This window comes from Apodemus sylvaticus, chromosome 5 (genome assembly GCF_947179515.1).
Source record: "Apodemus sylvaticus chromosome 5, mApoSyl1.1, whole genome shotgun sequence".
Lineage (NCBI taxonomy): Eukaryota > Metazoa > Chordata > Mammalia > Rodentia > Muridae > Apodemus > Apodemus sylvaticus.
Window position 1 is genome coordinate 163831348 of NC_067476.1, and position 24547 is coordinate 163855894.

Sequence of the window (24547 nt, forward strand, 5' to 3'; positions counted from 1 at the left end):
TCATTATACAGAATCCTTGCCATGGTAGGCTTTGGAAAGGAAGCTCTACCCACAGGGATCTCCTGGGATTTGGGCGGCTTGGGCGTGCCCTTCACTGTGGGGGTTCTTCCAGGAGAGGAGTGGGAGAGAAAAAGAGTCCTTCTTGTGCGCTGAAAGGTGCGTGTGTAACGCGCGGTCCTGGGATAATTTTAACTCAACAGGAGGGCCAGAAAATGTTGCTGGGTTTTTTCTTTCCAGCCCACGCGGCGCCCCGCCGGCTCAGGTGGGCCCGGCTGAATGAGGGGCTTGTGCGCGGGTGGGGCGGGGCAGGGCGGGGCGCACGGCCTCGCGCCGCCTCCAGCCCCTCTCCCCACCCTGCTGCCCGCCGCTCGGCGCCAGCCGCTCAGCGCCAGCCGCTCAGAGTGCCTGCCAGCCATGACCGGAGCGCCTGCCCTCGCTCTGCTGCTGCTGGGGCAGCTCCTGACGGCCACCTCCGCGCAGGTGAGCGTGGGCCCGCGGGTGCTTATGGGGTCGGGGATAGGGCCGGACATCGAACTGTATAGCCTGGGACAACTCCTGAGTCCCCTTGGGGCCAACACCTGAGTCCCACCGCCAAGGACCCTCGAGGACATCTGTGGCAGTCTCTTCACGGCCTCTCTCCGGCCAGCGAGTTCTGGTGATGCAGCTGAGCCCCACGGACACCGGGACATGCCAGCCATGATCCTAGGCTTCCACTTGTCTTCACCTAACCGAGTCAGACCGCTGCCAAGCGCTGCCACCACTGCCACCACGCTCAGAACAAACAATGTTGCCTTTGTTCCTGGAGATTCCCTGCGGGGGCCCTAGCATAGCGGCTCCTGGCGCAAACGGGGCCAAACTGCCTTGGCGCCAGGCTCCAGTGCAGGAGACTTTGGGGATTTTTAAGGCAGGCAGGGAGGAAGGTCATGGGCCATTGTCACAGGCCCCAGAGTTTCCTGGGCTGGGGAAGATGGGACGGGAGAGATGACATGCTGGAAAAGAGGCCTACCTAATAACTTATCTCAATTTCAGAAAGTGGGACCTCGAGGCCCCCCTGGTCCCCAAGGGCCTCCTGGAAAGCCCGGAAAGGATGGCATCGATGTGAGTTGGGAGAGGAATGTGGAAGGTGCCCTGAGACTCCTGGCCTTGTGACCACAAACCCAAGGGACTCCTCTGAGAGCTAGAGTGACACAGGGTACCCCAGTAGAGCTAAAAGGACCTCATTCCTTTTTGAGTCAGATTCTGGAGTACAGATGACAGGGTGGTCCTTGAGCTAGAAATTTGGGCCCCGAGACTCATGTGGTCCTATATTTCAGGGGTGAGTGGCCTGTTACTCTGGAGACCTATGGGTCTTGCTGGGGCTGAGAATAGAGCTAGTCAGGGAGGGACTGGGATCCAACTTGACCTCGGAGATGGTATCTTTAGGCAGTACCATCCATCCAGTTATGGTCCAAACATTTCGGGGGCGGGGGGGGGGGAGGGATAACTGAAGTCTTGCAGCTTAACCGCACCCTGTCCCATCATCTAGAGTGGAAGGCTTCTCATGGGGTCAGCTTCCAGCCATGCATGTGCTCCCCTAGGGACTCCATAGAGAGTTGTGGGAAGTTACACTAAGAATGCCCTGAACTCTTCTCAGACTCCCAAGAGTCCCAAAAACCTAGCTCAGCTGTAATGGCCACAGGCTCCCTCACATCCCTCCTGGGCCACCATGTTGGACCTGGGAAGCTCGGGACCTTACCCTCTGCTGTAGCTGAGTGTCCAGGCTCTGAGGCTCTCAAAGCTTCATATGAAAGGTTCACCCGTCGGCAGGTGTCCACGGAGCATAGGGCTGGTGGGACACCTTAGAGAATGGGTGAGGAAGTGCTGTTTCCCTAATGATTGGAGTCAAGAGGTCGCTCAGATAGCCACAGCCACTCTGTAAAGCTCTTAAGTCAGCGCAGAGGGACCGTACGGAGTGTCTCTTGGGGGCTACTGTGCCGCTGTGTTCCTAGATGATCCCAGATGTTGTGTAGCTGAGCCGATTCCTAGCTCACCCCATCCCTGGCAAGCTTGCAGAGGCGAGGTCCCCAGGTATAGATGAGAGGATCTGGGGACCCCACAATATTTCCATGGGCCTAGCTTTGAGGACTGGATTGGAGAATGGCCCAGCTCTGGGGTGTGTTTCCTGTTTGCAGGGCTTCTTTCTATGTGCTCACTTTCATTTCCGCAGGGAGAAGCTGGCCCTCCGGGTCTGCCTGGCCTTCCAGTAAGTGTCTCTGTTTGAAAAGGGGGAGGGGTGGGGCTGGAGAGATGGCTCAGTGGTTAAGAGCACTGACTGCTCTTCCAAAGGTCCTAAGTTCAAATCCCAGCAACCACATGGTGGCTCACAACCATCCTTAATAAGATCTGATGCCCTCTTTCTGTCCTGCAGGCCTATACTCAGGCAGAACAGTGTATACACAATAAATACATAAATCTACTTAAAAAAAGAAAAAGAAAAAGAAAAGGGGAGGGGTGGACCTGTCCTCACTGATGAGGGCCTGTGTTGTCCTAGGAGAGGCCGGAGGACAGAGTCCAGTCTATGGGACTCTGCTCAGTCTGGCTGGAAGCTGTGCCAGTGTTTAACCAGACTGAGCAGAGTCCCAAACCAGAAAGGGGATAGAACTCTGTAATGTCTCCCCACTATGCCTGTGTGGGCCCCTCACCTTGGCTGAAGATCCTCAGCCACTGACGTTCCTGTGCAGTAACCCTGTTGGTGTTTTGCTGGTGATGCTGGGTCTGTTGGTGAACATCCAGTTGATGCAACGGGACTGGGGCAGTCTCATGGGGTCCAGCGGAGTAGCAGGGTGAGGACCCATCACCGTGGCTGGCTGGTACCCAACACAGAGAGGACTTATCTTCCTTGATGGAAGGTAAAGCCTAAAGCCAAGTACTTGTTGCATAACTCTGTCCTTTCCTCCCACCCAGGGACCCAAAGGGACCTCAGGGAAGCCGGGGAAGCCAGGAGAGGCAGGACTGCCAGGACTGCCTGGTGTAGACGTGAGTGCACCCTCCTCCTATATCCCTGCCTCACCTCACCCGTGTCCCGGCCCAGCCAAGGGTCAGGCTTTCACTGCTTTCCTGCAGCTGGGCTTATTCAGGCAGGAAACCTTGTCTTGACAGAGGTCACAGGAGTTCCCAACGGGGGTCCCTGGCCTTCATCCCAGACTCTGCCAGCTCCTGGCTGAGACAGAACCAGTTTCCTGTAGTCTGCAGCCCCATCAGCTCTTGCTGATTCAAGAACAAGGGCCCATTGTCAGGTTTCCTGCCCCATGCTGGCCACACCGGTGTCCCTCCGAGCCCCCTGATGCCTTGATGGATAGTGAGTGCTGTTGTCAAGGCCCGGCTCCGGCACTGGCCAGCAGGATTTAGGACTGAGCTGCTGTGCCTATGTTTAGTCATCACGGGGCTTGGTAGCAGATTTTTCCACATGCTGGCCCCATCCCCTCCTAGAGCTTCGGGTGCACTGTGTGTGTGCTGGTCTGTGTCTCTGGGTTCGTAGTTAAGCGTCTGTGGGTCACTCTTCCCATGGCATAGCATGTACTACTCATTGGGTGGCTTCTTGAGCCCATCCTCTGCCTCCCTCTCCAGGGTCTGACAGGGAGGGATGGACCCGCAGGACCCAAAGGTGCCCCTGGAGAACGGGTAAGTGTCTCAAGTCTCATAGTTGCTATCCCACGGTTAGGTTCCCAGGTGGCTCACAAGGCCATCAGGGTAGAAGCTCTGTGGATGGTGTCCATGACTGTACTTGCTAGGCCCTGTCCCATTGCTCCATTTCAGGTGGGGTGGGGAATGTTGAGTGCACAGCCCCTGGGTCCTCCTCCCCAGAAACCCCACAGCTACACCTGGTCAGCATCATCTTGGCATTCAGAGCAGGCGGAGCCGTGCAGCATAGCACAGGTGTCCCTCCTCTCCGCACAGGAGAAACCACTTCACATCCCTGAGTCCGACCATCTTCACTGAATCCCCCATTCCCTAGCAAACTGACTCTCTCCTTCCACTGTTCCTGAGGGCAGAGCTGTGTCCACAATTCTCTTTCACTTCAGAAGAGGTGGTGGTGATCACAAAGCACCCCAGAGAGCAAGAGGGGTGGGCAGGACACAAGAACAGAGCTAGCATGGGGACTCAGATGTGTGGAACACCTGAATGAGAGTAGCTAGCTGGTGGCCAGCTGGACTGCTACTTGCTTAGGCTGGGATGGGCAGGGCCCAGGCTGTCTGGGGGACACTGTGACTACACTGTAAGGATCAGCATGTACCCATTTCTTGGGAAACCAATCATTTCAGACCTTTCTACCAAGCAGGTTTATTCTCACATAAACCAAGGCCTGAAGTCTCAGGAGCCTCTGTAGGCTAGTGTTGGCACAGCTTCCCAGAGGGCAGGCCGGGGTCCCTAACTGTATGGCTCATGCCTTCCTTTGTATCTTGCCCCTCCTGTTGGTTCTGCCCACCCACTAGCAACTTTCTTGGCCCACACTTGTTCTCCACACTCACCTAGGTTTCTAGGACAGCAGAACCGTGCACAGCCTCTGTTCTCTATAGAGGTTTCTCTCCTTGATCCTCATCTTGACAGAGTTATGACTTAGGCTCCAATGGAAAGAAAATGCAAACAAAGGCTGGAGTTTCTTTCCTGTGTACTCTGACCCTTGTTTTCCTTTCCAGGGAAGCCTAGGACCCCCAGGGCCACCAGGACTTGGAGTAAGTACCATCCTCTCCTTCCCGTGGAGTTTTTATTGTGGCATGGCATCCCTGGGGTCCCTTGCAGCCTCTCCTGTGTCTTGTGTTCTGGCCTGGACTCCTGGAGCTTTATCTGGGCTATGACCTCTGTGTTAGTGGGGGGGGAGGGGTGATTCTCCTAAATCAGGTACCTCACTTTCCCTGAACTCCTACACACCATGCCTTGTGGGTGTCAGGGTCCACCTATGTTCTGACCTTATTCTTGGCTTTGCAGGGCAAAGGCCTCCCTGGACCTCCTGTGAGTATTTACCACCCTCCAGCCCCTCCCCAACATGTATGTTCCCAGAGCAGCTCTCACTGAAGCCCATTTTCTCTGGGATATCCCAGATCATGGTGGAGTGGTCTTCTAAGGACACTTCCTGACTACTTCACATATGGAGTCCTGGAGTTTTCAAAGGGCAGATGGCGCTGGTGGGATTCCCCCATTCAGGGTCACAGGTTGCCCATTTCCCTCTTTTTTACCTCCTCCAGGGAGAGGCAGGAGTGAGTGGCCTCCCAGGTGGGATTGGTCTACGAGGCCCCCCGGTGAGTGACTACTCCCTGTACCTCTGCTGCAGGGGTGCATGTGGTCTCCACACCTAACCAGAGGCTCCCTGTTCCTCCTCCTAGTTACCTTCTCACGGTCCCTTCCCTCTTCCTGTTCACTCTCTCCTCACTCTTCCCTCCCCTGAACCCCAATCCTCCTGACCTGGTGGGCACTGACAGAAGCCCAGGCAGAGAGTGGCCCATGACTCAGGGTGGGTGACAGACAGACAGATACCGGCATGGCTTCATCCAGGGTGGATTAAAGGGAGCTGTAGTGTCCTCCATTTTGGGGGAAGCTGGTGACCTCACTCAGTGGGGCAAGCTCTACTCTGAGTCATGAATCCTCTGTAGGGACCCTCTGGACTTCCAGGCCTGCCTGGCCCCCCAGGACCTCCTGGACCTCCTGTAAGTACTGGAGGGGACTCTATCAGGCATCCTAGATTAAATGGACTAGCCCACTGTAATCCCTGCCCAGGCTCTGTGCCATTCTCCAGAAGCAGGTGGGAGACTTAAGGTCACTTTGCCCCAAGGATAGATGTTTTCTATTGTCCCCCACACTACAGATTAGTCAGCAGTGTCTTGCACTGGCCACTGGGGAGGGAGATAGGATTGAGGATTTCAAGCCCCTGTTAGATTGAAGTCAAGGATAAAGTGTAGGAGGGTAGATACACACCAGTTACCTCTTTGTATGTTGAAGGGAAACCCTGGAGTCCTCCCTGAAGGTGCTACTGATCTGCAGGTATGCATTTGTGGTGATTATGGAGGGATTATGGGATGTTCCTGCTTTGGAAGACAGGTCTTGCCTGAGGCTGCTGTGTGGCAGAGGTGGAGGGTGGGGGTGGGGGTGGGAGGTTGTCTTCCAAGACAGCATTTCTATTCCTAGAGGGACCTGCTTGCTCAGCAAGAAGGCCTGAGAGGGAGCTGCAGATGGCTCCAGGCACAAGCCTGACCTCACTGCCTACCTCTGCGTTGTCCCTAACAAAGCTACTAGCCATAGGGAGCTGACACCGAATCAGTACAGATCCCTCAGGTGGCAACTCTGCTTCCTGCAGTCACCTCTTAGCTGCTCTCAGTGTCAGTGTTAAGTAGCCACTGCACTGGGTGATCAACAGGCCAAGTCTGTTGCAGAAGGTTTCTAGTTCCCAAAAGAGAGTTTGTGACTGGTTCTCATCCCCATGTAGATGCAGTTCCATGTAACACTGATGGTCATCTGTCCAAGTCTCTTCACCCTTATTTGGCATCCCTGGCATTTGCTCTAGAAGGGGGAAGTAGGGTTCTTCTAAATGAGGCCAGTGTCGAGCCTCTGGGATGGGCTGGTGGGTAGAAGTCAATATGGAACTCACTATACACCCAGCCTCGACCTGGCCGAATCAGTGTGAAGAGAGCTAGAAACCATCAGTTCCCTAGGTGTGTGGCATGGGATATGCCATCAAACCAGAGATTAGCACCATAAGTCGAGTTCATGTGGCATTCCTCCTAACAGTCACCAGGTGCCTGGTAGTCACACGATGAAGGCCCCTTTGTGGAGTCGCAGCGGTATGTAAATAGGCTGCTTTGAGGCTGAGCCTGTCTGTAGAGAAGTCTGTGCTGTGCAGGAAGGTAACTGGCTGCCACCCAGCTCTCTGCGGTCACTTCACCTCATGCCAGCACTGAATGGGGCCCTGTTTAGGCTTGTCTCCATCACTGGAGAGGTGGTCCTTCGCAGTTCTCCCACTCCCTACTGCTGGTCTCTCTCTCATCCTGCCTCATTTGTCTTGGAAGGGTCTGATCCTTCTACTTTTTCAACAGTGTCCCGCCATCTGCCCTCCAGGCCCTCCGGGACCCCCGGGAATGCCAGGGTTCAAGGTGAGCTGGCAGCTGTGGGTGAGCTGAGCATAATCTCCACTAACCTGACTGAGGCCATTGGGTCCCCACAGGCTATGCAGACTCAGAGTCTGAGTCTAGACTCTGTACTGTAGAGGGAGATAGAATTATCCATCAACTCATCCTGACTTCTCTACTCCAGTGACATACTGGAAGCTGCTCTGACCAGGCTAGACCTGGCCTAGGAGATCAGAGGAGGCAGAGACAGAGAGGAGATGGGCCTGATCCTAACCCTATTCCTCTTGAGACCCTTGGGTAGCGTAGTCACAAACTCCCTTGGGCCTCAGTTTCCCTTGTCTGGTTCCTGGCCCTGGACTTTGAATGACAGGCTACTGTTCTCACTAAATGGCTACACAGCCCTTGATTCTGCATAGGCAGATGGGTGCAGGGGCACACGTGGGTCTGCGGACTGTAACTTCTGTGTTTGTTTTCAGGGGCCTACTGGCTACAAAGGGGAACAAGGGGAAGTTGGCAAAGATGGTGAGAAGGTAAAAAACGCTGTCCAGGTGTGGCTAACTGACCTAGAAACGCAGCCGTGGTAGGGGTGGTGGCTGGGGGAAGGGCCTAGAACCTTGGAACCTCATATGCTTGTTCTGGGTAGGTACCTGCTGCCAATATTTCCTCAGTGGGGTCTGGCTAGTCAGAGCTGGGTGACCTGGATCCTTTCATGTAAACAAATTCCTTTCTACCCTATCTGACCTTATGTGGAAGTTCCTGGGATGCTGAGGGTCCCTTGAGGACACTTGGCTCTGAGCCTAACATGTACATAGCAGCCTCTGCCACTCTCAACCAGCGGCCACTGTCCTAGAAAGCCCTGTCTGTCCTTATTGCATTCTGGGAAGAGGTCTAGATGGCCGGAGTGGCTGAGTTCAGACTTCTGGATGTACAGACTGCTGAGCGTAGAGTAGGTATTTCCCCATTGACCCTGCTTGAACTGAGACCCCTGACCCTCCCAGGCCATGATGGTGACTATGAGGTCACCATGATTTATGTTGTCTTTTCACAGCTGTAGGCAAGTATCCCTCCCCTACCTCATTCAACCTCATGGCTCAGTTCTAAAGTAGGAGGGGTGCCTTTCATGGCTCAGGCTTGTGGGAGGGGCCAGTGGGCAGTGGAAAGATGCTAGAACCAGGGTGAACTGTCTGACTACTGCTTTCTCTGTTGTAGGGTAATCCTGGCCCCCCTGGGCCTCCTGGAATCCCAGGCACCGTGGGGCTACAGGTGAGACTAGGGAGGGATGGGGGTGGTAAGGTGGAGGCCCCTTTGATGGTCACCCCCAAAAAAGCTATTTTAGACTTCAGGGATAGTTAACCAGCTCTTGAGAGAGGGTCACATCCACGCTGACACCAGGGCTAATGTTGCTCGCTCCCAAGGCCTTAGCAACATCAGACACTTTTAGGGATGATGGCAAGGGTTTGGGGGACTCAGAGGCCACACTTATGGTGTTCTTCAGGTAGATGTATTATCTGGTCCCTGTAGCTCTGGTTCTGTCCCCTCAGGGCCCACGAGGATCACCAGGACTTCCAGGGCCACTAGGGTCCCCTGGGGACCGGGTAAGTGCTATTGGCTCATTGCGGGGCTTTGGGTCCACTGAGGTCAGCCCAGGCCGTTGGGTATCTGGAATGGTTCAAGCCCCAATTCTGCTGAGGCTCAAGATAAAAGAACCTCAGCATCCAGCATCAAAGCCCTTCCTGGGGACTGGAGAGATGGCTCAGTGGTTAAGAGCACTGACTACTCTTCTAGAGGTCCTGAGTTCAGTTCCCAGCAACCACATGGTGGCTCACAACCATCTGCAATGAGATCTGATGCTCTCTTCTGGTGTGTCTGAAGACAGCAACAGTGTACTCACATACATAAAATAAATACATCTTTAAAACAAAAATGTTCTTCCTGGATGGCAACTTGAGGCTGTGCTGGAGCCTCCTTCTGAGTATCTTTTCCTATGAGAGGACTTTATATGCCTTCTCTCCTTTGCAGGGTCCCATTGGGTTTCGGGGCCCCCCTGGGATCCCAGGAGCACCTGGAAAAGTGGTACGTATCTATCTAGGCTGGAAGGTGGACTTGGTTTGCACCAACCCAGACCCTCTGACACCTCGGCCTTACCATCCTGCTGCTGGTTCACAGACATGCTACCCTTCATCCCACTGGGGTGCCCCTACTCTGTCACATGGGGGACTCGGGACATAGCGAGGGGTGGTGTATCTATGAGGTCCCAGGGCACAGGAGAAGTAGCACAGGACAATGTGGCATGCTGGTGACAGACAGCTGGAGCATGGGGCATCTGGCCTGCATGGGAAATCTGCTTCCTTTGTTGTCTGGATATGAGCTGGGGACTGTGGTGGAATGTCATTGTCCTATGTGACTTTCTGCCGCAGGAGGCTGCCTGTGACCAGGTCTAGAGAGCTAACCCAGGCAAAATCTGGAGGGCCTTCAGGCAAGACCCACAGCTTTTTTGCCTTCTCTGTGGTATTAACCCTGTCCCTACCCCCTTGTTATATTTTAGGGTGACAGAGGTGAAAGGGGACCAGAAGGGTTCCGTGGCCCTAAGGGAGACCTGGTAAGTGAGAGGGAGCCTGGTTCTCTCAACCTTTCTATGAAGAGCCTGATCTAATTTCTGTGGCTGGGGGTGGAGGATACTTAAGAGAGCCCCTGCCAGGGGTAGGGAGGCTCTCTATGCTGTGCCCTGTCGTGGAAGAGGTATAAACTGCTAGAAAGGGGCCTGGATCTGAAGGGTTCAGGCCCTCTACCTGCCCCCTACAAACACCCAAAGCTCATATGGAAGATTCTGGGCCTCTCCAGAGCAGCCAGCAGTAAAGATCTCTGAGCAGAGACTGGAGAATAGGCCACTGAGTTCAAATCCTGGCTCTAGTCCAGTCCCAGAGTGGGCTGGCACCCATTGCTAGCCCTGGGTGCTAGGCAGACATTTACTTCCTGTACTTCACCATCTTAGACTCCTCTGCTACAGATGGGGGCTCTGTAGTGAGGCATGGGGACAGAAGCTAAGTAGACACCCAGGTTTCTCCTGAACAAAAGTGGCTATCACCAAACATTTGCCTCTGGCCGCCTTCAAACCTCTTCTTCCCCACCCAAGACTAGTGGCTGAGCAGTACCACAGTGTCTACAACTCCTAAGGTGCTTAAAGAGGCTCTGATGATGGAACCTGTCTCTACAGGTTGGGATGAGCCATGACTCTCCCCAGGGGAAGCACAGTATACCTGATGTTTCAAAAGCTGGGCCTGTGTGGCTGAGCCTTTGGGGACAGGCAAGAGGGAATGTTCCTTGGGGGTCTCTCAACTACAGCTGCTTCTGTCCCATGTTTCTTTTAGGGCAGGCCTGGTCCCAAAGGAATCCCTGGAGTGGCTGGGCCAGGTGGAGAACCAGTGAGTATCTCGGACATATGCGGGGTCAAGCGCTGTGTTGGGGTCATACAAACTGTCCCCAGTGTTGCTACTCTTGGCGTAGCTATCGTCAGTTGTGACTATTCTCCTTAGGCTCTCTTTAGTCCTTCCATTCACAGGGCCCTGCTTCACAGGTGTATGACCCATGATAGATCAGAGACCCTGCTCAAAAGTGCCCATGTTGTATGTAGTCTAACCTCCCAATACCTCCTTGCCATTCAAACCACTGTGGTTCTTCAGCTCCCAGAAGCCCCAGCACTCCCAGCAGCTTCCCAAAACTCCCAGAAACCCATAGCAACACCTAGCAGCCCCAGTACCCACAGCCACATCAATACTCCCAACAGTAACCACCAATTACTCTAGCTGTCCCAGAAACCCATGGCCTCCCTGGCAGCTTCCCATATCTCCAGCAGTTCCCAGAAATCTCCATCAGCACCTACCAACTCCCTGCAGCCTGAGACCCCACTGCACCCCACAGTAGCTCTCATGACCCTTTTGCTCCAGCCTGAAGTTCTGCAGCTGCCATACCCCTACAGAAATTGGTAGTCTAAGATCAGGCTTATCTGATTCCTGAGAAGAAAGGGTGATAGGCCGGGTCAGCAAACAGGATGGGTATGCTGAGGGTCCCAAGCGTCCTGTCTACACACTCCCTTGCAGGGTCTCTGAGGGTAGCATATTGCTACTTAGCCTGGAAAACATAGCCACTATCAGAGACTCAAGAGACATTTTTAGTTTAGAGGGTAAGGAAGGGGTTTTTCAGGGGGACAAGGTGTTTCTCTGTCTGAAGGGCCTAACATTGTCCTTTGTCCTTAGGGCATGCCAGGCAAGGATGGCAAGGATGGTGTACCAGGACTTGATGGTGAGAAGGTTGGTGCCTTGCTGGATGCTTGCTGGGAGGAGGTAGAGGAGTTCAGCTTCCCAAGGCCTCAGCATCATTTGGCCTCATACCCTGCTCACTGTCCTTACAGGGAGAGGCTGGTCGCAATGGTGCCCCAGGAGAGAAAGGCCCCAATGGGCTGCCGGTGAGTGCCCCAGATAGATAGGTTAGTTGCTCTGGGGTTAGTTTCTGCATTTGTCCTAGGAATGGATCTATTGGGATCTAGCCCATCCCTGGTGCTAGAAGTCAGGGGTCTACTTTAGCACAGCTGTACTCTCACCTGTGGGACATGTGGAAATGCGCCTGTGTTCATCCTGGAACATTGTGGGGTCACCCCGAGGACACTGCCTGGGAGTGCCCACAGGGCCTCTGCGTCAGACTGAGGAGACTGTGAGAGTCGACTTTACCCCTGGGGTCAGCTTTACCTTTTGGGAGCACTCTGCCTGGCTTAGCATACTGCCCATGTGGACACTATGCAGTCGCACTGTGAACATTCTCTACCCGGATGTCCTCTGTGGGCTCAGCAGTCTTGGCTCTGATTCTGGCCCCCAGCCCTGACCCTAGCCCTAGCATTACCCCTAACCCAAACTCCAGCCTTGACCAAGACTGTTACCTTCATTTCATCTCTGAACCTGACTAGGCCCTTATCTTGACCCTGACCCCTGATCCCTATTCTGGCAGGGTCTCCCTGGACGAGCAGGATCCAAAGGCGAGAAGGGAGAACCGGTAAGTGGCTGTTTCCCCCTAAAGAGAGGAGACACAGCATGCAGTGCTGTGTGGTGGGTGGAGAGGACATAGTGTTCATTGTCTCTTCACTTGTATAGGGTAGAACTGGGGAGCTGGGCGAGGCTGGCCCCTCTGGAGAGCCAGGTATCCCCGTGAGTATTCATAGCCCTTCCCTATGTGTACATAGGAGGATATTGCTTCTCCCTTTCCTCCTCCCCTGTGTGGACACAAGGACTCTACCCCTCTGGCATGTGTACAGGGAAAAGCTGTACACATATGTGCAGGACTACCTTGTTCTCCCCCCATGTGTACACAGGGAGCCTGCCCTTTCCCTGTTGTATATGAAGACTGTCTTGTCTATGCAAGCTGGGGACCTGTCCTTCCCTACACTGTGTGTGTGTGTGGGGGGGGACTCTGTCCCCTTCCTGTATGTGTACATAGGGACTCTGCTCTCTCCATATGTACACAGAGACCTTGCCCCTTCTCACATATGTCAAAGGGGATCCTGACTTCACCTTTTCTTCCCTTACAGGGAGATGTTGGTGTTCCAGGGGAGCGTGGTGAGGCTGGTCACAGGGGCTCAGTGGTGAGTAGGAGGACAGAGCTCCTTGAGAGGCATAGGGGTAGCATGTTGGGTGTATAAATGGTTCAGTTCCTCAACGCCTGGGAATGGTAGGAGATGGGTGAATTTGGCCTTCTTTATCCCTCATCCTCTAGAATAATGGTGCCATGCTAGGCTACCCTAGCCTCAGATTCTTTATATGTTACAATGCAGCTGAGACCCTGGCATCTATAGATGTACTATAACCTGTGGAGTCAACCTTCTCTAAGGGCCTGTGGACAGCACTCAGCTAGCCTGACAATTTGGATATAGACTACATAAGCCCTGAGATGCATTTCCCACACTTAATTGTCCCGGAACATGTCTTGTGCTTCCAAACAGAAGCAACTTAGAGAGATGGCTCAAGACTTGTTCACTGTCTACTCACCCCCCACCTCCCATGGAGGCACACCTGGTGCCTAGACCTTTCCTAGACCACAAAGACTCCTAGAGCCTCCAGGAACTCCCAGATCTCACAATATCCACTCATATCTTGGTCTTTTAGGGGGCCCTTGGCCCACAAGGTCCTCCTGGGGCTCCTGGCGTCCGTGGCTTCCAGGTGGGTAAAGTAAGGTTGGAGCAAGGTTTGAGCCATTGAGCCCTGGTTGGCTGGGGAAAGGAGTAATCCTGGCTGGATTCTTCTGGGTGCTGACTGTTGTGTTCATAAAAAGAGAAAGAGGTTTTAGAAAGAATGGTATATGGCAGTGTTGGGTAAGGGGGTGCCCCAGTAGGCATCCCTTCCCCCGAGGGACCAGACATACACAGACATGGTATAGAGTAGAGTTTATTCAGGGCAGAGGACGGGAGTTAACGGGGTAGTGGAGGCAGAGAAAGGCAGTGAGAGGAGAGAGAAAGTAGAGAAGTGGAGGCCATGACCACATGGAGAGAGGGGAGAGGGGAGGAGAGTCCAAGAGGGTCTAGAGGAGTAAGAGGTAAGAGTGCCAAAAGGTTAGAGAGAGAGGAGGGGGTCCAGCACCCTCTTTTATAGGACAGGCCTACCTGGCTGTTGCCAGGCAACTGTGGGGAGGGGCATACCTAGCTGTTGCCAGGTAATTGTGGGGTGGAGCTTAGACAGAACCCTAACACTGATTAATGGGGATCTTATCCAATTCACAGGGCCAAAAAGGCAGCATAGGAGACCCTGGCCTTCCAGGCCCCCAAGGCCTACGGGGAGATGTGGGTGACCGGGTAAGGGTCCTTCTCTTCCGCCTCCCTCCTCTAACCAGTCTGCATAGACCCAAGCCAGCAGCAGCCCACTCCTTCCCATGTGGGTGGCAGGGATGGTAGCACCAACTCTGAGGACAGGTGCCCTCAATTCTTTTCTTGCTTATTCTCTTGGTGGTGTTCTCGGACAAGAAGGGATCTAGGATCCTCACTGCTCTATCGCAAGCCCTGCGTGCAGGCCTAGAAGAACCAGTAACTGGGGCAGGGGCAGAAGTGGAAACTTGAGGCTCTAGGCTGCAGTTGGGTGTGAGCTCAGACCTGAATGACCCCTGTGTTTCAAACATGTAACTCCCCAAGACTCTTTGCTGATGGTCCTACAGTAGCCAGCAACATTGGCGTTCTGCAGGGACAGGCCCAGGGAGTGGTAGCTTACTCAGGTCCTCACTGGTTAGTAGATAAGGCCTGGAATCCCCTGGAAGGAGTCTGGGGGTCTGGTCTGGGGCCTAGACCATACATACATCAGATATTTAGAGGCTATGTGATTGCTTTCTTGATTCCCACTTGGCAAGAACAAAGCACTCTTTAAATGTGTGCATGCAACCACTGGAGGCTTTAAGGACCTCTACAGACACAGGGAGCCATGTGTCTGTACAGAAACCAGCACCATGCAGCAGGACAGTGGGTGTTTTATTAGCCTCTAGACAGGAAATTCCAGGGGTTAGGGAATTTGCCAATAACTCTGAGGACTCTAAGCAGGGAGAGGGAAAACCTTGGAGATGTCTGCCCCAGTCCCAGCAGGGAGGAGACGCTTCACTGACTTTCTCTTCTTTGGATAGCTCTTGCCTTTGTTTTCACATTTAATTATCTTTCTAAAAAAGATTTTATTTATTTTAAACTTATGTGTATGGTGCTTGCCTACGTGGATGTATGTGTATCACAGGTATACAAGAGCCTAAGGATGTCAGAGGGAATGTCAGTCCCTGGAACTAGAGTTACAGATGGATGTGAGCCCCTGACGCAATGCTGGGAACCAAACCCAGGTTCACTACAAGAGCAGTTTCTCTCTCTCTCTCTCTCTCTCTCTCTCTCTCTCTCTCTCTCTCTCTCTCTCTCTCTCTGTCTCTCTCTGTGTGTGTGTCTGTCTGTCTGTCTGTCTCTATCTTTCTCTTTCATGTGTGTGAATGAGTAAATATGTGTGTGTGTGTGAGAGAGAGAGAGAGAAATCACAGACAGCAGTAGCTGATTTATTCACTGTCCACTGAGCAATAGACAGCTGCTGTCCAGGGAAAGCTGACCCTTGAAGGACCGGTGGGGATGGATGGCTGTCTACTGCTGTCATCTATGGACTTGGGTTTGGTAACTGGGGCTGGGGTGCTGTTTCTAAGCCTCCTGCCATAGGAGACATTTTTATACCTGCTGTAGGTGGGATTCCTGCCTCTGCTATGCAGGGCTGTGAGCCCCCCCATGGGGATTTCCAGGGTTCCTCTAATCCAAAACCTTCTCTCTGTTTAGGGTCCAGGAGGTGCCACAGGCCCTAAGGGAGACCAGGTGAGAATCCAGTGCATGGTCAGGTCGGCTCTAGGCCAGATGGCTGTGGATTTACTTTCAAAATTCTTGAGAGGCTCTGATGTGTCTCTTCCCTCCATTTTGCTTCTGTTTTCCCCACCCCCATTTAGCACAGCCCTGGGTGTCAGCAGAAACAAAGTCATCTGCTTTTACTGGGTACAAGTTGTAAAAAATTCAATCTGTTTATCCTTTCCGGCCACTTAGTTCTCAACAATAACAACTCTGAGACTAATTATTTATTATTAAATGTATTTGCCACAAGCTTTGGCTCATTCCCTGGCTAGCTCATAACATTTAACCCATTCAAACTATTCTATGTCTACCACTTGGTTGGTTACCTCTCTTCAGTCCTGGCCTACTTCTTCGAGTCTCCTGAGCATTTCCCTTGAATCTCTTTTTATTTTCTCTTTATCCTGAGATCAACTAACTGCTGGTTTACACTTACACACACACACACACACCTCCTCAATCTCTGCTTTATACTCTATTTCCTAGAATCCTCTCTCTCCTGGAGGTGTCCCACCTATTTCCTGCCTCAGCTCACTGGCTTTTTTAATTGATACTTATAAGAGATTTTCTCTATGAAAAGTAGTTGTCCAGATGATTGCTATATGGCTTGGGTGAAAAAAGCTGCTACTGGGTTTTTAAAAGGGGTGAAGTTTGGGCTCTAAGATTTATGTTGTAAAAGCAGGTTAGAGCCATGTGGCTTCTCTCTGAAGCCCTTTCCTTCCTGAAACAGCTCAGAGGGTGAACTGTGGCTGCTGCCATCCATCTTCACAGTGACTGCTTCCTCCTGAGTGATCCAGGGCTTCTCCATCTAATACCATCAAGGAGCTACTATTAGGAAAGCCTCACATTTCAAATAAGTGTCTTCAGTTTTGTAGTTCTCGTGGACGGTGGTTCTGGGGTTTTTGTGTTGCTTTGGGAGTTCTGTCTAGTACAGGATCCTGGCCTGGACTCTGGCCTCAGTCTTAGGATCAGGAATAAATAGGCAAGTGACTTCAGGTGGGGAGGAGCCATTGGTGACATTAGTGTGTTGTCCCCAGGGCATTGCAGGTTCTGATGGTCTTCCAGGGGACAAAGGAGAGCTGGTGAGTATGGCTGAGCCCCTTACTGCAAACTGAGAGCCACATGGTCAGTTTGGGTGGTAACTGTCTCATTGATGAGGTATCTGAGGATGATGGGTAAGGTATGAATAATACCCACCATGTGCCCAGGCCTTGGCATCCCATTTTGTGGTAGGGGAAAGTGGGATCCAGGAGACACAGGCAGGGTGGTTCCCTGCTGAGGTGTAGGACTCTCTGGGAACTTTGTCACATTCTGCCTAGGAAGGTCACCTTGCTTGAATCAGCCACTGCTGAGGTCTAAGCAGAGAAAACCTCACTTTTTACAGAGCTGGAACCTGGGCCTGTTATAAAACAAAACCCCTGCTGAGTCCCACCTCACAGCTCTCCTGAGGCAGCAGGAACAGGACTGCCTTGGGTCTCTGATGGGAAGTCCTTTCTGGCTTCAAGGTGGCTAGGAATTTCAGTTCTGTCGTGATGTGTTTCCTTTTTGTCCAAGTGACACAGAGCTAGCCTAACTCTGGGGATCTTGCTTTCAGGTAGCAACCATTGACCACTGTAAACCTCTTACACCATTAATGTAAATAACCCCAGTTGATTGTTCTTTACCTTGGCAAATTCTTGACAGAGCCTTAGAATCAGTCCCACCTGATCATCCTTAAACTGATGGATTGATAGGCAGGGGTTGTGTGGGACAGAGCTCCTGCCAGCTACAAACATCAATGAGGTGCCAGTTACCTTAATAGTGAGCCAGTGGGGACTTCCCCACTCATCCTTTCCTGCCTCAGCTTCAGATAGCTCACAGTATCAAGCAGAGCTCAATCAACTCACTTACACACTTGGAGCTGGTCAAAATGATGAGGTCCCAGCTAGGGAAAGGCCCAGAGTCGCAGGGCAGAGGTGTTCAACTCAGCATTTATAATGCCACAGTGAAGAGACTGGAAGTGAGACATTCAGGTGTAAGAGCAAGTTCCATGCAGCCACTGAAGTCAAATTTCAGGGGAAAAAGAGATGAAAACTGCATTGGTAGGCGAGAGGGAAGAACATCGTTGGCAGTGTGTTCTTGTGGGAGGTACTTGAGTGCTGACCTCTACTAATCATGTGCTAGGTCAGTTTTCAGAGCTACTTCCACACACCCCATAGTTGATACATGCACCTCCTCTTCACAGGGTCCTAATGGCCCCATTGGACAAAAAGGAGAGGTAAGTACATCCCAGATACTTTGACAACACATCTGAGGAGCCCACAGGCTCCCATCCACCTCTAAGTTGGTAGGTGCCTTGTAAGATACTGTCTAGATCTGAGTTGTGGTGGCCATTCATTCCTGAGGTATAAGCCTTCCCAAGGAGGGCTCACTCTGACCTCCTTCCTCTTGTTTCTCTGCAGTCTGGCAGCCGAGGGGAACTGGGCCCCAAAGGCATTCAGGGCCCCAATGGCACCAGTGGAGTCCAGGGTGTACCTGGTCCCCCAGGTCCACTGGGCCTCCAAGGCCTACAGGGTGTCCCAGGCATCACAGGAAAGCCTGGAATTGCGGTTTGTAGCTTTTCCTTTCTCTTGTGTTGTGGGTTTTGGACTTGTGCTAGGCTTAGATCATGGTTGGGTATGCTTTTGTTTCTTTTGTTTTGTTTGAGAACTATCAGTTGTTTTGGGAGTGAGGTGCTGGGTTAGGTCAGAGCTACTGGTGCACTGCCCCACCTGCTGATGAACCTGGGTGACTTTCAGGGCAAGGAAGCCAGTGAACAGCGCATCAGGGAGCTATGTGGGGGGATGATCAGTGGTGAGTCTCCTGTGCATACCCTGCCTCTCACACAGCTCTGCCCTTCTGTTCTTTCTGCCTTACCTGTTCTCTGACCTCAAGGAGGGCTACCCTCTTCCCAGCACTTGACACAAGGCAGGGTCCTCAGAGGAGCCCCAACTAACCACTGAGGGTAACAATTACAAGGAAGAACCTGGGTGGGGGTGATGCATGCTTTTAATCCTTGTACTTGAGAGGTGGATCCCTGAGTTTGAGGCCAGCCTAGTCTACAGAGTGAGTTCCCCAACAGCCAGGGCTACGCAGAGAAACCCTGTCTCGAAAAACCATAAAGCAATTACAAGGAAGAAACCACCTTGTCCTTTGACTAGAAGGGACACTTTCTCGAGTGGCTTTGAACTTCTCATTCCAGCATGTGAGGTAGCCCAAGAGAAGGGACCCTCCTGACTCCCCTGGAATACTCTAGAGCAGATAAAATAATCGTTTCTGGTCAGTAAATGAAAATCCCCTTCTGACAAGAGAGCTAAATTATACTTTGCATGAAGATGTTTTGGTAATCATCTCTGAAGTATGTGCTTGGCACTTTGTTTTCCAAAAGAGCAAATTGCACAGTTGGCTGCACACCTGAGGAAGCCCTTAGCACCAGGCTCCATCGGCAGGCCTGGTCCAGCTGGACCCCCAGGCCCGCCAGGCCCGCCAGGCTCCATTGGCCACCCGGGCGCTCGGGGTCCCCCTGGATACCGTGGTCCAACTGGGGAACTAGGAGATCCTGGACCAAGGGGTAAGTAGTTGACTCAAGCAAGACATGGTCATGCTGCAGTATCTCAGACACATAAGGAAACCCTAGTTTTCTGCAGCACTGAATAGCACAGCCCTGCCTTTTTGTGCTGAGATACCTTCCTCCTGAGATGCAGGGAAGAGAGGACTCAAGAAACACTCGGGTTCAATGTCAGCTGAATGAGAGAATGCCATTTCTGCCCTTGATTCGCCTCATGGTCATGAGACCTGAAAGCAACACCACAATCTATATGGCTTAGCTAGAAATGCTATAAAGATGCAGTCAACAATCTGGTTATACCACATACATTCTAGGACTCATTCAGGGAGAGGGCTGGGCCTTTGTGTTTTGGGGGCCAGCACAGGTAATTTCTTACCAATCTGTGGTATGTGATATGTTGTTCAAATTCCATCAGAACAAAATGTGTTTGGGTTGTGAACAATAACTAATAGGAACTCACTTTCACTCTGGAGCCCAGACTTTAATGAAGATTGGTGGTACACATTAATGTCAGTTGCAAACAGCAAAAACAACTAGTTCAGCTGTATTTAAGATGATGAGAATCAGACAGGTCAGACCTTATTGTCTGCTGATGTCATAGCTACTGGTGCAAGCTATAGACAGCTGGCTGAAAGACTGCTGGAGCATCAGATACAAACTGGGGGCTGTGATGCCCTACTGTGTGAACCAATGGGCACCAGCCTTTTCCAAAGCCCGTTGGAATTCATGTATTTTAAAATGCAGATTTCTCAAGCCTTATGTTGCTCTGGTGATAAGTTTTAAGCGCCTGATTCCACCTGGTTCTGACTGATTGGCCAATAGCTTCCTGCTTCCCAAAAGTAGCTTTAAGAAAAAAATCTGTATGGAAAGCGATTCTCTGAGTCCCTGTCACCTTCAAGGTTAAACTTAAAACTCTGGTATGCTGGTTGACTTGGTATAATTTGCACATCATTTTCACTTGTTTTTAAAATTCTTGGAGATTGAGAAATTTCAACACTAGAGAGCAAACATGAAGAATTCATTTTGTCTCAGTGCAGTGTCTATCCCAAATCAACTTTCTAATAACTGTTTTCTCTGCCACTCCTCCAGAGTGTGGCCTCTGTAGCCTGTGTCATCTGGTATGGTGTGAGTGACTACCTTTTTTAAAAAAATGTATAGGATTTCCAAACGGACATCTGAATTATTTCTAGGCTAAAATGAAAACTTAGAACATTTTGTACCTGGGTAGATCCTCTGAGGTAACCAGTTTGACACTGAAGGCCATGACAGGGATACAGAGGTTCCAGGAAGCCTGCTGGGATGGCCATGTAAACATGTTTTCTGTTTGGAGGTAGGCATGCCACATTGTCCATTCTGTGGGAGGCACTTGGAAACTTTGATTTTGAGTGTGCATCAGGATGCCATGAGCCCACTGTGGAGAATATACATGTGTGGTTAGACCTCAAACACCCGGCACAGGCCATGGTCATTGCTGTCCAGAGACCTCCTTGGAAGCACAGTGTTGAATTGAGATCCACCACAGGGAACCAGTGAACTCTCAGAAGGCATTAAATCTCACACACCAGGGCAGCCTCTCCATACCACTGGCAACTGCAGACACCACCACCACTCCTAACAGCAGGAGGGTATAATAGTTCAAAACAAGTAGCAATGGCTTTAGACTTGAACCACAATCACACCTCCATGTGTCATTGTCCTAGAACTCTGAGATGCCAGAAAACCCTCCTAGCTGTACCTCTGTCATTGGAGGTTGTTTGCTTTTTACTTTTGCTGTTCTTGAGTTGCTGGGAAAGGTTGGGCCTCATGCATACTAGGCAAGTGCTCTGTCATGGAGCTGTAGCCCCAGCCCTGTGTAACCATAACTAGACCAAAACAGAGGTGAAGGAATTGAAGAACACTTAGGGGGATATTTAAAAACACCTGGCAGGCAGAGCCCACACACTATAGCGCCCCATGTGACCCCAGCACTTGAAGGACTGAGGCAGGAGGATCACTGTGAGTTGGAACTCAGCATGGGCTGCATAGTGAGCTATAGGCCTGGACCACAGACTGAGACTTTGTCTCAATAAAAGTAAAATAAAGCAACTTTGATAAACCATGGGTCAAAACTCACATTGAAAACATGAACACCAAACAACACATTTGTTTCAGAGTCATAAATATTTCCAACAAAACTAAAATTCCACCAGTGATTTTGGAGGTAAGGGTGGTATCAGCTGATGTGTTGGGGATGTAGGCATGTTAACTCTGTCAGACTTTCACTGAGCCGCACTCTGGTAAACAGCCTCAGTTCAGGAAATGCTTAAAAAAGCAGCAAGCTCTGTGGAAACAAGATGGGAAATGCCATAGCTGGAGGCGGGCATCTGCACTAACTCACCTGTTCCTTTCCTCATTGCAGGGGGCCAGGGTGACAGAGGAGACAAGGGAGCAACAGGTGCAGGGCTGGACGGGCCTGCTGGGGACCAGGGCTACCAAGGTAGGCCACTGTCGTTACACAGTTCTGGGGAAGGGCTGGAAATCTTTTTCATTTGGCAAAGCATTAAGGACCTGGTTAGGAACTGCTTCTAATTTCTTTAGTTTGTAAAATTTTTTCTGTAAGTAGGTTTGGTTAAGTTGTATCCTGCTAAATATACTGCCTGTTCCAGAAAATTCTCTTTCTCTTTTTTTTTTATTCGATATAATTTATTTACATTTCAAATGATTTCCCCTTTTCTAGCCCCCCCACTCCCCGAAAGTCCCGTAAGCCCCCTTCTCTTCCCCTGTCCTCCCACCCACCCCTTCCCACTTCCCCATTCTGGTTTTGCTGAATACTGTTTCACTGAGTCTTTCCAGAACCAGGGGCCACTCCTCCTTTCTTCTTGTACCTCATTTGATGTGTGGATTATGTTTTGGGTATTCCAGTTTTCTAGGTTAATATCCACTTATTAGTGAGTGCATACCATGATTCACCTTTTGAGTCTGGGTTACCTCACTTAGTATGATATTCTCTAGCTCCATCCATTTGCCTAAGAATTTCATGAATTCATTGTTTCTTTTTTTTTTTTTTTTTTAGATTTATTTATTTATTATAAATGTAAGTACACCATAGCTGTCTTCAGACACACCAGAAGAGGGCATCGGATCTCATTACAGATGGTTGTGAGCCACCATGTGGTTGCTGGGATTTGAACTCAGGACCTTCGGAAGAGCAGTCAGTGCTCTTAACTGCTGAGCCATCTCACCAGCCCGAATTCATTGTTTCTAATGGCTGAATAGTACTCCATTGTGTAGATATACCACATTTTTTGCATCCACTCTTCTGTTGAGGGATACCTGGATTCTTTCCAGCATCTGGCAATTATAAATAGGGCTGCTATGAACATTGTAGAACATGTATCCTTATTACATGGTGGGGAGTCTTCTGGGTATATGCCCAGGAGTAGTATAGCAGGATCTTCTGGAAGTGAGGTGCCAAATTCTCTTTCTCTTAATTGAACACATAAACATTATTTTTACTTTGTGTATGTGTGAGCCTATGTGCACACATACACACGTACAATAGCACACATGTAGAGATTAGAGCACAACTTTGTGGAGTCAGTTCTCTTCTTTTACATGGGTCCTGGATATTAAGTTCGAGCTACCAGACTTGAGCGAATGCTTCTACCTGCTGAGTCATCTTGATGGCCATGTTTCAGTATCTTAATGTAAAACCTGAATGCTCTGGGCCAGGTGTGATGGCACATACTTGTAATCTCAGCACTGAGGAGGCTGCAGTAGGATGAATTTATGACACCTACAGGCCTCCTAAGGAATTTCATCCACACCTGTGTATCCCAGAGAGCGCTCCTCTCTGGGTTCCTCTAGCCAGAAATAGGCAGATGTGCTTGGGTGACCCTCCTTACTTCCTCTGTGACCTCTCCTTTGTAAGGTGTCTCCCACCTCATAAGCCTCACAAGGTACACCCCTCCTCCTCTGTGAGGTGCAGTACCCTCCTTCATGAGGTATTTTGCCTCTTTCACTGAGGCACAATTTTTCTTCAAGGCACCCCTGACCCTCTGATTATTTGTTCTCCTTACTGTCCTGTTGACAGCCCTGGGTTACATGTTTACCTGTGTGGCCTTAAGTATTACCTCTAAGCTGCCACTCCCAGATGTGTCCTCACATTTGGAACATTTCATGTTAAATGGCTATGGCCTATTACTGTTAGGTAAAACTGTAACTTCTTCCCAGTCTGCCTGCCAACAACAAATTTGATTTTTAAAAAAGATTTGTATTTTTTATGTACATGGGTGTTTTTGTCTGCATATACATCCTTCTACCAGAAAAGGCCATCAGATTCCATGAGTTATAGGAGACCACAGTTACCACGTAGGTGCTGGGAACTGAACTCAGGACCTCAGGAAAAGCAACAGTGCTTTTAACTGCTAAGCTGTTTCTCCAGCCCCTCCTAAATATGCTCTTGATATGTACCCCACAAGCCCTTCTGAGACCAGAGTGCACTGTATCTTCAGAACATACACTCTTTGTGACTAGCCTGGCCTCCGCTGTACCTACCTGCCCACCTCTTACCCAGTCACCTGTCTTTCCCCTGCTCTTTTGGGCTCTGTGCCTGAGCTCTTCATCTCTGACCTTTTGCACTGTTCAGAAGTAAGCCACTAGAGAGACTCTTCCAAGTAGACTGTGAATGGCCGCTATTATGGGGTTCTCATGGCCTCTAACTGTGCTCTCCTGGTTTCTAGGGCCTCAAGGTGTGCCTGGCATCAGCAAAGATGGTCGAGATGGTGCTCATGGTGAGCCTGGCCTTCCCGGTGATCCTGGCCTTCCTGGAGCTGCTGGTGCTCAGGGGACCCCAGGGATTTGTGACACCTCAGCCTGCCAAGGAGCTGTGTTAGGAGGAGGTGGGGAAAAGTCGGGTCCTCGGAGCTCATAAACAAGGCCTTCGGTAGGAAATGACTGACAGAGCACTCCAGCAGGCAGCAGGGACGAGCGATGTGGCTATGGACAAGAATGGGCAGTGGCTGGCTACAGTCGGCTGGTCCTTCCTGGCCTGCTGCCTGGCCCCAAGAGCATCTATTGGTGGCACTGTTGCTGTCCCATCTTCAGGATTTATGGCAGCCCATTCATCTGTGACAGCAATACCTCAGACACAGGCCTTAGGGATGGAGACTTTAAACCCAGCATCTGGGAGGGATGGCATTATCTAAGAGTTTTTGTACAATTCCATGAGATAAAAACACTCAAGAGACTTGTTTACATAACATTTATATAAAGCCTATGATAGACTACCAATAAAGCAATCTTCTAACCCTTAAGATTAGTTCTGGCTACAGTGTGATGAAGGCAAGGAACTTAATGTCTGCTTCACCTGCTTTCTATTGCAAGCTTAGTATCTCTGACACCCAGTATTTATTCAAGGGACTACACTGCACCATCTGTCATAATAAATAAAGCTACTCACTGGAAACCTTTGTTCCAAACATACAGTTTATTACACATAAA

General features: G+C 50.9%; 1 protein-coding gene across 1 annotated transcript; it reads left to right on the forward strand.

The window, feature by feature from the left end:
- The first annotated feature begins 361 nt into the window (after nucleotides 1-361).
- Nucleotides 362-24512, forward strand: Col9a3 (collagen type IX alpha 3 chain). The gene is made up of 32 exons (XM_052184531.1): nucleotides 362-480; nucleotides 1030-1098; nucleotides 2207-2242; nucleotides 2944-3015; nucleotides 3607-3660; nucleotides 4677-4712; nucleotides 4966-4989; nucleotides 5223-5276; nucleotides 5628-5681; nucleotides 5974-6015; nucleotides 7065-7121; nucleotides 7574-7627; nucleotides 8307-8360; nucleotides 8639-8692; nucleotides 9117-9170; nucleotides 9643-9696; nucleotides 10466-10519; nucleotides 11351-11404; nucleotides 11506-11559; nucleotides 12096-12140; nucleotides 12239-12292; nucleotides 12673-12726; nucleotides 13247-13300; nucleotides 13858-13929; nucleotides 15418-15453; nucleotides 16518-16562; nucleotides 17705-17737; nucleotides 17922-18068; nucleotides 18258-18312; nucleotides 18887-19069; nucleotides 21465-21542; nucleotides 23788-24512. The coding sequence occupies exons 1-32, from the start codon at nucleotides 415-417 to the stop codon at nucleotides 23976-23978; spliced, it is 2043 nt and encodes a 680-aa protein (XP_052040491.1). The 5' UTR covers nucleotides 362-414; the 3' UTR covers nucleotides 23979-24512.
- Nucleotides 24513-24547: the final 35 nt, after the last annotated feature.